This window comes from Manacus candei, unplaced genomic scaffold (assembly GCF_025592945.1).
Source record: "Manacus candei isolate 608988 ecotype Guabito, Panama unplaced genomic scaffold, ASM2559294v1 h1tg000028l, whole genome shotgun sequence".
NCBI lineage: Eukaryota > Metazoa > Chordata > Aves > Passeriformes > Pipridae > Manacus > Manacus candei.
Window position 1 is genome coordinate 32,281,476 of NW_026138076.1, and position 15,146 is coordinate 32,296,621.

A 15,146-nucleotide genomic window follows, 5' to 3' on the forward strand; every position below is an offset into this window, starting at 1 on the left:
AGAATCGGTGTTTGGAAGTGGGTCATCTGCTCCAACCTCCCTGCACATTGCACAGAATTACATCCAGATAGTTCTTGAATATCTTCAGTGAGAAAGACTCCACAACCTCTCTGGGCAGCCTGTTCCAGTGCTCGGTCACCCAAACAGTAAAGAAGTTCTTCCCCATATCCAGGTAGAATTTCCTGTGCAACAGTTTCTGCCCGTTGCCTCATGTCCCATTGCTTGGCACCACGGAGAAGAGCCTGGCTCCATCTTCTTGGCAACCCCTTCCATGTAGCAGTGCTGGTGGCCTGAGAACACCTCAGCCTGGGCACAGCTGGGGTACGACCCTGCCCGAGCTTTCCTGGCTCCCGCTGGGGGTCACCTGCAACCTCAAGTAGGGGTTGGGGTTTTTTTATTATTATTATTATTATTATTATTATTATTATTTTCAACTCGATGGAGCTCTCCGTTGAGGCCGGGCACCCCACAGCCTCCCTCTCCGCCTGAGGCGCTCCCCCTGCCCCCGGCGGCCCCGCGGCCTCCGTGCCGGCGGGGGCAGGCGGGGCAGGGGCCGGCGCAGCGACGGCGGCCGCAGGAAGGGGAGGGCGGCCGCCGCCATCATGCGGGCGCCGCGGGGGCTGTCGCGGCTGCTGCTGGCGGCGCGGGGGTGGGGGCGCCTGGGCGCCATGGCCCGCTACAGCACGGAGCAGCGAGGCCGGCCCAACTCGCCCGATTACCGCCTCTACTTTAGTAAGTAGCAGCCCCCGGGCTCCGTAAACCCCTTCCTTCCCCGTCCCGCGGGGCGCACGGAGGGAGAGAGGCGGCGGCGGGTCCCCGCTCCCGCGGAGGCTCATCGGGCTCGGTGAGCCACCCCACTTGCTGCAGGGAGGGAGCAGTGTTTTCTAGAGTGTGGGGGCGGATCCTGTGGAGATCCCGGCTTTTGGAGGGGATGCTGGGCCTGCTCAGCCCCGGCTCTGCCGTGCCCTTCCCCAGCCCCGGAGGACGAAGGGCGCCGGGGGTGAAGCGCCGCCGTGTTGTGGGAGCCTGGGGCGGGGGGCTGTGGTACCCCGGGGACAGCCACGGGAGGCTCTGCGGTGTGACAGCGCAGCCTGTCCCTTGTGACCAGGGCACCCCCCTCCCTCCATACACGTCACTGAGATGGGAGGCTGGCATCCAAAACGTGGGGCTCCGGCCTCGAGGGGGGGCCAGCCAGTGGCACGGCGAAGACACGGGCAGCGCTCCAGGAGGCTCTTCAAGGCCCGCTGAGAGCTGAGGGTGTGCCGTGTTCAGTATTACCCATTTTCGTAACAATGTTGTCTGCTTGTGTGCCAGTTCTCTGGCAGTGGTTTTTTGAAACAGTGTTGTCTATCTGGGTGCCAAATCTCTAGCAGTGGTTTTGTACGTTTTTGGTCCATTGACCTATAAGCAGTCAATTCTGACGTCCGCTGGTGTGGGAGAAGCGGAGGCGTCGCGTACCCGGTTGGCAGCGTCCTGCCAGAGCTGCCTCGTGCTCAGTCCCTGGGGCTGCCAGCCCGCGAGCTCATCTGGGAAAGTCACTTTCTTTGATGGGAATAAACAGCCTAGCACTAAACCTTGTTTTGTTTGGGGGAAGCATCTGGGAGGCTTCCAGGAGTTGCAGATCAACTCCATTCACTTCTCTTTGCTGAGGTGGTCAAAGTTAAGTCCAAAGCTAAGTGACGTTACTTGTCTACTTTTTCCTTTACTGTGAATAGAGGTACTAGCAGAGGAGAAATTCCTTGAGGTTTGAGTTAGTGTTTGCACTGGTTTTATGTGGTACTTGGGCTTTTAGTATGTTGAAAAAAATTCAGTGGAGTAGTTTGAAAAACTTAAACATCCTCTCCAATGAATTTTGTTTCTTTCTCGAGTGGGAGCAAGGCCGAAGTGCAGTTGGGCCCCCTTTAAGTTAATATCAGTTTCTGTGGTATTTCATATCTAGGGCCTGAACAATTGTCCTATCCCTCACTCTTTTGATCAAACTTTGGCCTGCTGTGTTGGAGGATTTTCTCTTTGTGGTCCTGAAACCCAGTTTATTAGAAATACAGTGAAATCACACTGTTCTAGAGACATTGCTAGACATTGCTAGATTAATTCATTTATTGCTGATGGACATGAAGTTCCTTTGGTTTTTTTTTTTTCCTCTGATAATGGTTGTGTATGGCCAGTGAGAAGAAAAGAGAATGAAAGGATCTTTTCATCTTAACATAGCTTGTGTTGCCAGGTAGTCAGAAGAGGAGCATAGTGTTGAATACTAAAGCAATAAAATTGATTCTAATGAATCTTTATCAAAACAATCAAATTCCTTGTCCTACATGTAAGTTAATTTTTAGTACTTGAAATTAAACTTCGGGAAAAGTTTAACTAATGCATAATCGTAGCATATATACATTTCTGTACTGCATGATGTTTAGCAACACCAACATTGTATGGCACATCTTTAGGTTTGTGATGCTGCTTCTTTGTTCTGTCTTTCAGAGAATGCAGATGGTAAATATATTTCCCCATTTCATGACATTCCACTGTTGGCTGCATCTAAAGAGGTATGTATTTATGCCTTGAAACACAATTAATTTGAAACACAAAGATTTTTGGATAATCAATGGAGAGATGTATTGTGCCAGAAAGGACCAGTCTAACTCAGGCTGATTCCTTATGTAATAAAGGCGCAATAATTCCACCAAATTTTCTCCTTACAATGAAACATAATGATTGCTGTGTAGGCAAGCCTAGGTGTCTCTCTAAGTCCTCAAGTGATTGAGGGCAGGAGGAACCCTCGCTGTACCTTGTGATTATTCTCTGTGTTTAGGTCTGTGTTTATGTGTGCTTGAATTAATTTTCTGTTGCTACTCTTTTTAAATTGGTGGTTTTCTGCATCTACAATTAAAAGTGTGCGTTTCTTTGTAGTATATGTACAGCACGTGCTTGCGCAACTTACGGTGTACGTCTTTAATTCCCAGAAGGAGCGTTATAATTGTAAGGCAACACTAATGCCCAAGAGAGAAGTGGTAATCACACCTTTGGAGAATGGCAGTGTGTGAGGTGCAGCTGAGCACTTTCACGTCTTGTTAGCCACCCTCCCTGGGGCTTCGTTATAGCAATAATGAAACGCCTGTTTTGTCTGTCACTGCTGGGAGAACTGCCAGTCTTCAGTTTAGGTTTGGGTTTGCTTATCATGGTGTGCTTGGTACACAAACAGGTTGGGAGGGTTTTAGCTGTTTTCTTGATCTGTTGCCGAGTCTCTATGGATGATATGAATGATGTGAAAGGTCAGTAGTTTTAAGGCGTTCAGATGGAGACTTCTGAACTGATGAGCCAATCTTGTGAATTATTAAAACTGAGAGATTTAAAATATGAATGAAACCTTTTTTGATCAGGAGACCTGAGCGCTAGTCAATGGAAGAGATAAGTCATTCAGAGTGTCATTATAAGATGCCCTGTTCAGTGGGTGCTAGTGCTGGAAAATCAATGGACATTTCCATCACACATTCTCTGTTGACCTTGCTGTTCGTATATGCAGAGTTTAGAGTTTGTAGGAGTGGGCTATAGTCTGTAATTTTTCAGTAGATTAAATTAGAGTACAGCAGTGTCTGATCAATGTGGAGAGACTTTCATTTTGGTATGTGAGCAGGAAAATAGCATTCCATCTCACAGAGAGCCTGGGCAGGGCAGGGTGGGGGGTGGCAAGAAGGGGAGTCATTGTGAAGGTCTCCCTTAATTTTACCTTCTTTGTCAGAGGAGGACTTAAAGAGTTGTATGTTACAGGCTTTCCACCCCGTGGTCTAAGCTTTGTGGACTTTATGATGGATAACTCCAGCCTTATTTTCCATACTTGTTTTGTTTATTTGAGATTTTTTTTTCTTCTTCGACTGTACAGAAGGATGACTGTGTTTTTAATCAGTTGAGGACAGACCTAAATTGCTGCTTAAATTTCTTAGTAGTTGGGAGACGGTGGATGTATCCATGTACATTTTTTATCTTCTTCTGTTAACATCTTGAAGGTTAAAATGTCACAATGAAACAGAACTGAGTACTTACTTTTAAAAGTTATAGTTTAGACCTTTATGCTCTAAAAAGAGTGTTTCAATTGCATTGCAAACTACTGTTGTCTATAGTTATGTGAATACAGTATTCCTCTCTGATGTTCTTGATACACTTTTTTACTTCACTCTTTCCCTATAGGATAAAGAAATTCCTGCAAAGAGGGCAAAGACTACTGGATCTGAGGTACTGCTAAGTTTTGGGTTGGGTTTTTTTTTAACTGTGTCGTCTATTTCCTTTCCAACATTAGTTCACTATTCTGCAAAGTGAACTTGCTCTCAGTGAATAAAGTTGACATGTCTTCAAATGCAAGTCTTTTAGGAGGAAAAGGCTTAAAGGGATTTAATATTCTCCTCTTTGAATGGACCGGAAATGTCAGAATTCTTTTATTCATCAAGATGTTCTCAAAGGCAAACACTTATACCACTCTTTCAAAGGTTTGTTGTGACTAGTACAGTGTAGATGTGTAGATCTTTTTTACTATTGCATTCAGAAACATTTGCAGTTAAACCTCAATTAATGAAATATTCATTATGCTCTCTGGATAATCTTTGTTATATATACAAAACTTCAGAAGTCCTAAGTATGTTAGGACAGAAATTATACTAAGTATCTGCCTCTCAAAACTGAGGATATGTTGTTTTCTCTACTCATCTGGGAAGCCCAAAGGGAGAAAAATCACATCTGCTAATAGTTCAGCATTATCCAGCACTGAATTTAAGCCTAACAGAAGCCCAGAAACCATGGAAGATCTGCTCAAGCTTTTTCTGTGAAACAAGATTTGTTTATGCAAGTGTCTTTTCCAAAATGTAACACTTTTTGCTCTGCTTTGGCTGGCACAGGCTCATCTAAAAGTTAGTAGAAGAATGTGAAAGAAAAAAAAATGAACCAAACTGTTTTAAGGCCATGATGTATGTATGTGTGTGGGTAGGTGTGTGTCCCAAGCTTTATCTCCTCATATCTGTTCGGCCAGTCATATTGCAAAACTGTAACTACCCATCCGATGTGAAAGAACTGCTCTAACTGTCTGGGTTCTCATAGTTTTGCAACTAGTGTGTGGTACACTGGTTCTTCTGCTGTGTAACAGTCCCCACACAGTCCTGCCCTGTGTATTTCCTCTCCCTTTGCTCTGTGATTCATTCAAGCTACAATACCTAAGTAATGTGTTTTAGATTTCCTGTAGCTTGATGCCCATTTAAGTACAGTCTAGTAGGTGTAGAATCATGTCTGAAAGAGGAATTATTCAGGACAAAGAGTATGTGCCAGTTGACTTTTTTGAAAAATCATTGTCTTGCAACATCAGTTCTTATTTACCGCCCTTGCTGCAAGTCAAGTATTCTGTTTCTTACCTGCTTATAAATACTGTGACAATACCTGCCAGGTGCAACTATGTTTTATGCAGCATCTAAAAATGTTCAAAACTGCATTTGTCTGTGCAGTGAGAAGCATGTTAGCTTGTTGAAAACCATGTTTCTTGTAGTCTGGGGAGAGGTGGCTGGAAAATGCTAGTGAGGATGAGCAGCTCTTGCTTTCTGGGACAGTGTAGCATCTAGAGCTGCTTCATATAATTCTTCCCGTTAGAGAACTCTGGACTGTGATTTAATAGAGCTACAGAAAATGAGCAAAGGCAAGTGTACATTTCAATCTTAGTGGGTTTCTGATGCAAGTAAGCAAATGCACAGACTACAGGCTTCCCAAACGTTCTTGGTCTTTACTTAGATGGTGAGATGCAAGAAAACAAATAGTTTAGAAAACCCTTTTTCACCATTATCTTTGGGAGTTGGGGAGGAGAGAGAAAACAGATGAATTTTTGTGTTCAGGAAAGCAGTTTCTTCTACACTGGGCTCTTCAGCAGCTCTCTTTGCCTTGGCCTGGTGAGAAATGCATCCCTGTGTGTGTGTATGCAGGGAAAGCATAGCTTAATCAGAGTGTAACAGGAAAATCAGGAATTGATTGTCATGTACTGATTTCAGAAGATCTTTGAAGCACTGTACTCCTTCCTCTTGTCTAGGGATATACAGGTTGCTATTGATACCTGATGTTCAGTTGATCCTTGCACTGAATTTGACCAGAATTCAAAGGTGATACTTGTTCTTAACCTGGAAACACACTGACATCTTTAAAACTTGTGCTTTTAGGGTGACAGTTATTTGTTACTCTGGACAAGGGCAAACCCTCTTAAGAGTGTGTGTTAAATTATGCTGAGCTGCTGTTCATCAGATGGCAGTCTAGCTGTGGAAACTGAAGATAATTCTGCAAGAGTCTCTTCAGTCTGTCTAATCTACTTTAAATTGACCTAGGTGTTCCTGATGCCAGAAAAGAAAGTCTCAAAATAGAGGAGTTTCAGCTTTCAGCAGTCATGGGGCAGGGGAATGCACATCCTACAGCTCACTGTTTTGCAGTCTGTTTGTAGTTCTAAGGGAAACGTGCTGTTTCTGTAGGAACTGTTTTCAATAATGCAACCATTTCACATAACATTTTAGATCTTCCCAAATTTAGCTTTGCAGACACTGCTGACAACTGACTTTTTGCTTTCACAGATGATTTTTGACCATTTGAAGACTAGAGAGAAGTTACTTTGAGGGAGAAACTATGCTGAAAGAAATCATATTCAGCTCCAGTCTCAAAATTATTAGCAGTTTGCAGTCTGAACTCCTGCATTGCCTTAAGCATTGCAGGCACTTGGAATCCATTCCTGCCCAAGTAAATCTCTGTGAAAGGTTTCAAAAGTTTCACATCTCTGTCTGGAAGAGCGGATATTTCCACTGTGGTTACAGTCAAAACTGTCAGAGCCTGATTGTTGAATATGGTCTTCCATGTCTGGCAGGAAGAAGGTTTGAAGAGGTCATCGTTTTCTTTTCAAGACTAATGTGACATGTTGCTTTCCTGCTGTAGTGAAAGCGTTTCTAATCTGCTTGTCATTGTATATCTTTGGTATTCACGTGTCACATCATTCAGAGGACCCAGGTGTTCTTGAATACAAAGTTTTATTTCAGGTGTACGTCCTGGTAAGGAATCTGTCCAAGCACGTAGAGATTATAGTTCTCTAACTTGCAGACACTCACAAGAGCATCTGAAAAAAGGTAGAAAGAAAGAAACAAGACAGCTTTTGTTTTGTTGCATCCTGTGGGTTGCACAGTGCTGGAATGCCCTTGTGAACTTCAGCTGAGTTGCTTCTATGAGGCAGAAATTTCTAATAAATTAACTAGTCAGGTGAGATATAAAGGGTTATCAGAGTGGTCATGCTGTCTGAATAGGTGATCTGATAGAGACTTTATGCTTCAAACAGTGTTCAAAACTGGTGTCAGAGTTGTCTTATGATAAAGTCAGTATGTTTCTTAAGAAAGGAAAAGCTGTCATCATTTTCTGTGCAGGGCAGGTGCACACTTTGTACTGACTTTGTATTCTACCTTAACTACAGCCTCTGTTACAGTTCTTGCTGATGTTAGACCTTTTTTTAATATATGTAACTTGGTCTATAATGCGTCCATTATATGGTCAGAGATTTGTATTCCGAATTTTAGATTATCAGTGAATCTTTCACCCTGATGCTTGAACTTGCCCAGCTCTTTTCTGAGGATGTGTCCATTAGCTGCAGCCTTGCTCTGTGTTCTTGTAGAGGGACAAATACTGAGAATAGAAGTAGTCTTCACTCAGCAGTCCAGCTGAAATCTACCCAGAGTAGAGTTGGTTTACTGAGAAAGTTACATCAGTGATTTGATCAAACTTAACTTCAAATAAATGGTTCCTTAAACTTGAGAAAGCCAGTGTTTCATTTTTATTCATGTCATGGTTGTACACTGTAGTTCTGCAGATGAATGTGTCCCGTAGCTGGGTGATCACAGAATATGCCTGACACCAGTGAGATACCTGTGTGTAAAAACCAGTGTAGTGTTTGTGATTCCCTTTTCAGTATAACATGAGAGAAGTACACTATGAAGAGACTGCAGGCACTTTGCATTTGTGCTGGGCACTCACTGCATTCCTTTTTTTGCTATGTGGCATGTTAATTTATGTTGGAAAAGTTCCACTGCCTTCTCATTTAGATACAGTCTATTTGGTGTCCAGATGTTGCTGGCATCTGGTTTGTTGTTTTCATTGGCAAATACCTTACAGGAAGTGTTACACTGGGAATGCTTATAACATGGGTACTCATTTTATAAAGAAACCCCACTCCATTTATTTCTGGGTATATTTAATGACAGTCCATGTTTGCCTTCTTGTTTTCCTTTTTTTTTTCTTTCTTTCAAACATCATCCTTTGTTCACACTGCTGCTGGACTGCAGCTTATCACTCTCATTCTTGTTAGTCCTCAGGTGGATGCTGCCATGTTCAGTTGATGGTTGATGAGAATCCCTGCAAGACTGCAAATCAGCAGACAGAAAATAAAAGGAAATGATAGCTGCTTTTTCTTCTCTCTTTCTTCTGAGCTCAGAACTTCACTGTGACAAAGAGTGACCAGCTGCATCTAGTGCTTTCAGATTTTTTTAAGTACACTTCTATAAAAAGTACTAAAATAATTGTCAACTTTAGCATATCTTTTCTCCTTGTCATGCAAGGTGATGGCGAATCACAATCAGGCCTTAAAAAGTGGTGATGTTTGTCATTTTATGAAATTGTACTGAGTTTCTGTTGTCTCTTTCCCTCATCACTTTCCTCGCTCTACAGAGGTTGCTCCACTTCTGCTTCAAATTAGCTGAACCTTCAAAGTTCAGCATTAAGGGTTGCAACCCTCGAGCAAAATCATGCTTATTCAAACCCCTTTCCTCAAGTGCACAAGCTAAGGAACTTGGAATGACTGGGAAAGGAAATAGTTGAACAACAAAGGGAAAGTTAGGTAAGGAAGAATTGGTTTTGAGACGGGTATAGGGCATTCCAGAAAGGCAGATTGTAAAAATAGTGTAAGAAAGGTCTTTTTATTTTTTTTCTCTTCTGATATTCAGATTTCTAATGACAAACTCTGATCAAAATGAACTATCTTCTGTAAGAATCTGTACAGCCAGAACTAGCAGTTATTTTTGGCCATCAGTCTTGGAGTAGAGAATGATGACTAATAGTTTACCTGCGTACAGCAGTCTGTATTTTGCTTGTTTTTCTTGATACTTGCTGTACAAATGTGCCAAAGTAGTTTTGTGTATCTTTTTTATCTTTCTCTGGTTTTCCTATTTCAAAAATTAAAACCCATTTCTGTTGTCTGTGTGTGAGAGAGACATTTTTGCTTGTCTCAGCAAAAACTATATCATGATACATTAAAAATGATGTTCAGCTGAAATGGAATGCAATAAGTTGCCAAGCAGTGTTAAAGACAACACCCTGATAAAGCAAACAGTTACAACCTATGTGAGTTCCCATGTAATGTACTTAGTGTGTAGTTCTTAGGAAATAAAGGGTATCATTTAGACATACTGGTTGTTCTACTGTGTCATTTTCTGCTGATTTGCTGATTCAGTTTTAGGAATTAGGAAATGCACTTTTGACTTCTCTGTGTTGAGCAAATAGATTCCACACCCCCCTGGCCCCCATCACCTCTTCGAGGTATAATAGAACATAAGTACAAATGTCTGTCTCGTGTTCATATTGACTCAAAGTCAAAAAAGCTACGTAATACCCTGGGTTGAAAGTCCCTCTGGGCTCTGTCAGTGCTCTTTCCCTAGCAGATGAGTTCTGTCTCTTTCTCTGAATCTAGGAAACTGTTTCCTCCTTTTTTCTTGCATGCTCCAGGAATACTGTCCTGAGGAGAGTGTCAGCCAGCAGAGTTGGCATGAAGCTGCTCCATCTGGCCTGTTGTACAGTTGGCTCTCCTGAACTGGAGTCCTTTCTACATCAGGCGCTTGCAGAGTGGGATTAAATCTGGTCTGCAGCTAGCAATGATCTCAGGCAGACCAGGTGACTGCTATTGTACTGAGGCAGTTAAATGGTAAACTTTGCAAGCAATAGTTTTTGTTTGATGAGAGATCTTTTTTCTGTCATTTGAAGGTGTGTCAAGTGGGCTATTGAAGCAGTCTCACCATTGCTTGGGGGGGTAGAAGTGCTTACTTGGGGGTTTTGTGGGGTGGAATTTTTTGTTTTACTGATTTAAAATAAAGATAAAAATATCAGTTACCAGATGCATTCTCCAGCCAAAACTAACCACTGAATGACATATGCAGATGGTAATCTGTGAAGACAAGTGGTGTCTGACACTTACATTTCTGTTTTCAGTTGAGGCGGGAACAGTTTTCAGCAAGGGATGGGAGACAGCATTCAAGTGGTTAGAAGGAATAGGTGCTTGATCTGGGAAAATAAGAGCGATGGAAATATTCCTGGGTGATACTTAGGCAAGGAGGGAAACAAGATAGGAAGAGGAGGAAAAATCCCCTAAAAACCAGAGGAGTCTACTTCTCTCTATCTGTCAAAATATATGCTCTTCTTTCCACACCAGTGGATCTAGTCTCACCACTGTGAAAATTTGATTGCCCTATAAATAAAACTTTTTATTTTTAAATGTAAACACTGTATGAAGTCATTAATCTCTTGTAAATGCTTGTGGCAGCTTAGAATTAGAGAGAGTATTTCAGGGATTTTTTTTGCATACAAATTAATCTGTCAGGCTGTCACATTTAAGACTCTTGACAACTCACATTTGACTGATACCACAAATTATGAGGGCCTGGTCTTTGAGCTGAGTTAAATTCAAGTGGTTTTTTTTTGTTTGTTTGTGAGAGCAACATTGTGTTCATTTCAGTCCAGTTGTCCAGCCCTGAGGGTTGATTTGGTGAAGACCTGGACTAACTGTGACTAATTAAAGCTCAAAACCAAGTTTAGAGGTTGCTGAAGCCATTGTATTTGACATGGTCAGAAAAGTGTATAGCAGCATATAAAGAAAAATACAGGATTGTGGTAGAGGGGAAGACATCATGTATAATTCCAGGAGTAGTTTGTAAGTTTTCTACCTGTAGCTACCAGTCAGAACAGTTCTTCGACCTGCTTGGCAGTTCTGTAAGAGTTTCTTGTCAGCACTGGCTTTCATGCTGAGCATTTCTGTTTGCCACATGTTTCCCAGATGGATGTGCAGACATTATTGGGCACTCTTCCAACCCTTCTCTTACCTGCTGGTGCATGTATGTTGCTTTGTTCTGTCTCCTTCCTCAGTGTTGACATTTTTGAGCCCTTGTTCTGATTACTTTTGTTTCAACTATTCTTATATACATAAGGTGTACTTTACGTAACTGAAACTTATCTGAAGCACCTTTCTTCTTTGTTTTTTTTTTAAATCTTTTTTTATTTGGTGATGACCTGCTTGGGAAAAGTGATTCCATCTGATGTGCCACGGATTGCAGTATGGGCACAGTACTTATGGATGGCAAATATAATTTAAATTTGTTGGGAATCTGCTGTTAGGATTGTGCATAGCTTGTGATCTCATGATAGAAATGCTGAGTGACAGTTGGGATTTTCCTTTGCTTTCTTGCTTTCCACATTCCAGATTTGTTTGGGAGGACGTGATCATAGAACCATTGGAATTACTTTAATCAGACTGTGACATTGACCCTGGTAATGGTATTTGTTTGTTGCAGCTGCAAGATGCAAGGAGCAAAAATACAAATATTTAAGGGTCCACTGGAGCCTTAATTGCAATGTTGTTAAAGAGTCAGTGCAAGTCTTCAGTTGGTGTAACTTTATATTTTTTTCCTACAAATTTCTGCAAAAACATACTTTGCCTTTCCTGAACTGTTGTGATTGTTAATACCAATGTAAGTTTTCTTTGGCTATGAAGAGATGTTCCAGGCAATGTGATATTTTTGGGGTTATTTTAGTAATCTAAAATAGGTTGTAGACATTGCTTGATGGTTCAGTCTAGTTACCCAATTCAATTAATACTCCACTCCTTGGTAGTGCTTACCTCTGACAGCTTCAGAAGAAGAAATCTTACGGCGGTTACACAGAGTTTTTCTCTTTGGAAAATACTGCTTTAACTTCCTCAGTAAGAAAGGTGTAGACTACTTTTTTTTCTTCTAAAAACATGCAAGTTTACATGTTTTGGGTTTATTCCTCCCACACCCCCTTCTCAAAACAGCTTGCACTTAGGAAGAAGCCTAACACAAATGTGAGGTATCTGTGTCCATATCTTTCCTCAGCCATCGCTTTTGGATTAGTATCACCTCGCTTCAACTAGATTTGACTGAGAATCAGAAATGTCAGTGGTTGTTGCATTTGCATGGGTTTTTTAAAAAAATTAATGAGTCAAAAGAGGAGGGCCTTAAAGAAATAAATCCTTAGGGGGAAAAAAACAGAAGCATTGTCCTTTCCACTGCTTAAGGGAAGCTAACTCTTTTCTATAGAAACATCCAATCCTCTTTGACTAGTAGGCTGAACCACTGCCATGTAGCAAACCATTCCATGGAAATTCTGAACATTTTGTGAAGAGTAATATCGATATGGGCATAAAAACCATCATGTGTATTTCCATTACTTTTTGTTGTTTGTATTCTCAAAGGAGTGGGGTGGGGAAAGGATGAACCAAGGAGGTTGAATATCATTGTGCGGAACTAAATGAATTGTACAAGTAAAAGCAGCTGGAACAGAGAAATGTGATGTGTGTTGCTGCTGAATGCAGAGGAGAGAATTTGTGTTACTGTAAAATACTAATTGCCAAGAGGAATTTATTTTCAGTTCTGACACTGTTTTTTGTTTTAGGTCCTATATAATATGATTGTAGAAGTGCCTCGTTGGACTAATGCAAAAATGGAGGTAATTAAGAAAAATACCTTGATTATATAGGTATTTATGGAAGTTATGACAATGAAGTGGCTTTCAATAGTCTGAGTTTAATCACAGTGTGGATTACTCTTTACACATGAAATCTCTGTTAAAAAATTGATTTGAAGTGGTGCATACAGACACTTTCCTTGCAATTATAAGAAGTGTCTTCTCTTCAACCATCTGACTGGAGGGTGCAGCATACCTGCAGCAGAGTTCGGAAGTACTGATATTCAGGATGTTGTCCAGCATTTTAGTCTTTCATGTTTGTGGAGCATTCCACTCAGAGAATTTAATTAATCATTTCCACTCTATAGGGTGCTAGGCCAAATCCTGACAAATGGAGTTGAAAATAAAAAAGCATTTCCTTGTGACAAAAAAAAAAATTACTTGGGGACCTCACTGATTGAAAGTATCTCCTGCAGGGAGATATTTTACAAATAGGGCTTCATCTGTAGTGTTTGTGAAACAACACATCTCACCAGGATATGTCCTATCTTTCTGAACACTTGTATTAATCTTAGGGATGTTTTCCAGCTGCTTTAAAGGAAGCTTGTGGTTGAGCTGTTAACTATTTTAATTATTGAAAATAATACCAAAGAACCTACCCAGCCTGTTATTTCAAAGTTTTGTTTTCTCCTTTCCCTGATTATAGAAAATTATTTGAACTGTGTTTACCTTCACAGTTGTTATTCTGCAACCAGGGTTACCTTAGATATTTACCTTGTATTTTAAACTGATGATTTATTGTGGAAACTGAGTTTTCTTTCTTAGAATTTTCCTTTGACAATTCTACTTGAACTCTTTGCCTAAAGCTCAGGTTACTCTCCCTCCTCTTCTCTTGGCACATTATGTCAGGGGTAGAAAAGTTTACTGTCCTGGTAGGTTCAGAAATCTGTAGTGTGTAGACTCTTCTGGCTTGATAGAGGAGACTAGATGTAGTTCTCTAACATTTAACTTCTAATATAGCTGAAATTTCCTGCATCAGTCGTTAAGGCAGTTGTCTTGCCATGCCATTGTGTCCTGGCACTCCTTCAGTCCAGACTGTGGTAAGCTGCTAATACCTGCTAATACTTTGCATCTCTGTGCTGAGATTCCCTCTTGTGGAATGGAGATTGTAGGAAATTAAATCTTGCCTTAGAGTGAATGTTACCTGCTGTTACATCCCCAGTGACAGATCTTCTACTCATCACCTTGTTGTGTTTCTGTTGTTCTTCCCTTGATTTTACTGAAGGGGCTTTTCATGAAACTTTTGTCTGCTGCTGGCAGTCACTCTTCTTTGTCCCAGTTTCCATTGCTGAGCTCCACTTCTGTCAGTGTCCCAGGTGGCACATTTAAGGTCTTCAGTGTTAAGTTGTGACCAGAAGCAAGTAGAATCCAGTGTGAAACCAGAAATGTGTGAACCATCATCTCAGCTGTTGGGGAGGGTTTACTTGCAGAATAAGTATGTGCTATTTATTGACAGGTTGCTGTGGTTCAGAAAGGAGGAATTCCTTGGGGATGGATTTGTAACCAGAGTGAGAGAGGTAATTTAGGTAAATTACAGGGATGTAAAATGAATGTGGACTAAGGGCTGTGTGCTTATGCATGGAAGCTGTGCACTGCCTGAGCCAGTGTAACCACTTCAGCTGGTAACCAATGTTTTGCCATTCAGATGAGTGTTCATAGGCAAGAACCAAGCTAACATGGATTGGATTGCGGTATGTAGTGTCAAAAGGGTGGTTACAGTGAATTAGCTGTGGTAGGTAATTCATATGGCAGTGGGTTTGTAGTTGAGGTTTTGGGGAGGATGATACTGTTCAGCTTCTGTCCTTCTGAGAGTGCTTCTTTGGGATTAAGAATGCCCTCTTCTAATGCCAGCTTAACTTGTTCCAAATCTGCGTTAAGTTGGCATTTGGTGACTATAGAGAATTCGTGCTTGCTAAAAAGCATTTGTATGCTGAAAGGTGTTGGAAATAAGGGATGTGTGCAATAGGAGAGCAAGGAACAGAGGGCAAGAAGAACATGAAACATCTCCTCTGTGAGTGTCAGAGTCCCTGTTGTCAGAAGAACTTGTACCACCATTTGCATGTCTGTTGAACTTGTACTATAAAGTGCAAACTTCTGACTTAAGTTCCTTTCAGTATTTATGTTTGACCATGACAGTTTCCTTATAAATTTATTACTTTCTCTTCTAGATTTCATTTTTTTCTTGCACACTTTACAGCATTATTTAAAACCTTAATAAGCTGCTTTTTGAATATGACCCTTGAGATTCAGACTGAGGCTATTGTACTTTTAATAATTCTCAAACCACAAGCATGTGCCTGCCAGATGAATTTTTCTAACTGGTTCAATATGGAATGAATTGCTTTCCATTTTATCATTCT

General features: G+C 41.3%; 1 protein-coding gene across 3 annotated transcripts in view; it reads left to right on the forward strand.

The window, feature by feature from the left end:
- Positions 1-573: 573 nt before the first annotated feature.
- The window catches only part of PPA2 (inorganic pyrophosphatase 2), a 35,017-nt gene continuing 20,444 nt past the window's right edge, over positions 574-15,146 (forward strand). The window contains exons 1-4 of one of the 3 annotated variants that reach the window (XM_051789701.1): positions 574-732; positions 2,476-2,540; positions 4,180-4,224; positions 12,715-12,768. In XM_051789701.1, the coding sequence (XP_051645661.1) occupies positions 603-732; positions 2,476-2,540; positions 4,180-4,224; positions 12,715-12,768 (294 nt within the window). In that variant the 5' untranslated portion in view covers positions 574-602. The remainder of the gene's footprint in view (positions 733-2,475; positions 2,541-4,179; positions 4,225-12,714; positions 12,769-15,146) is intronic. The other 2 variants (XM_051789700.1, XM_051789699.1) reach the window with 2 other exon arrangements.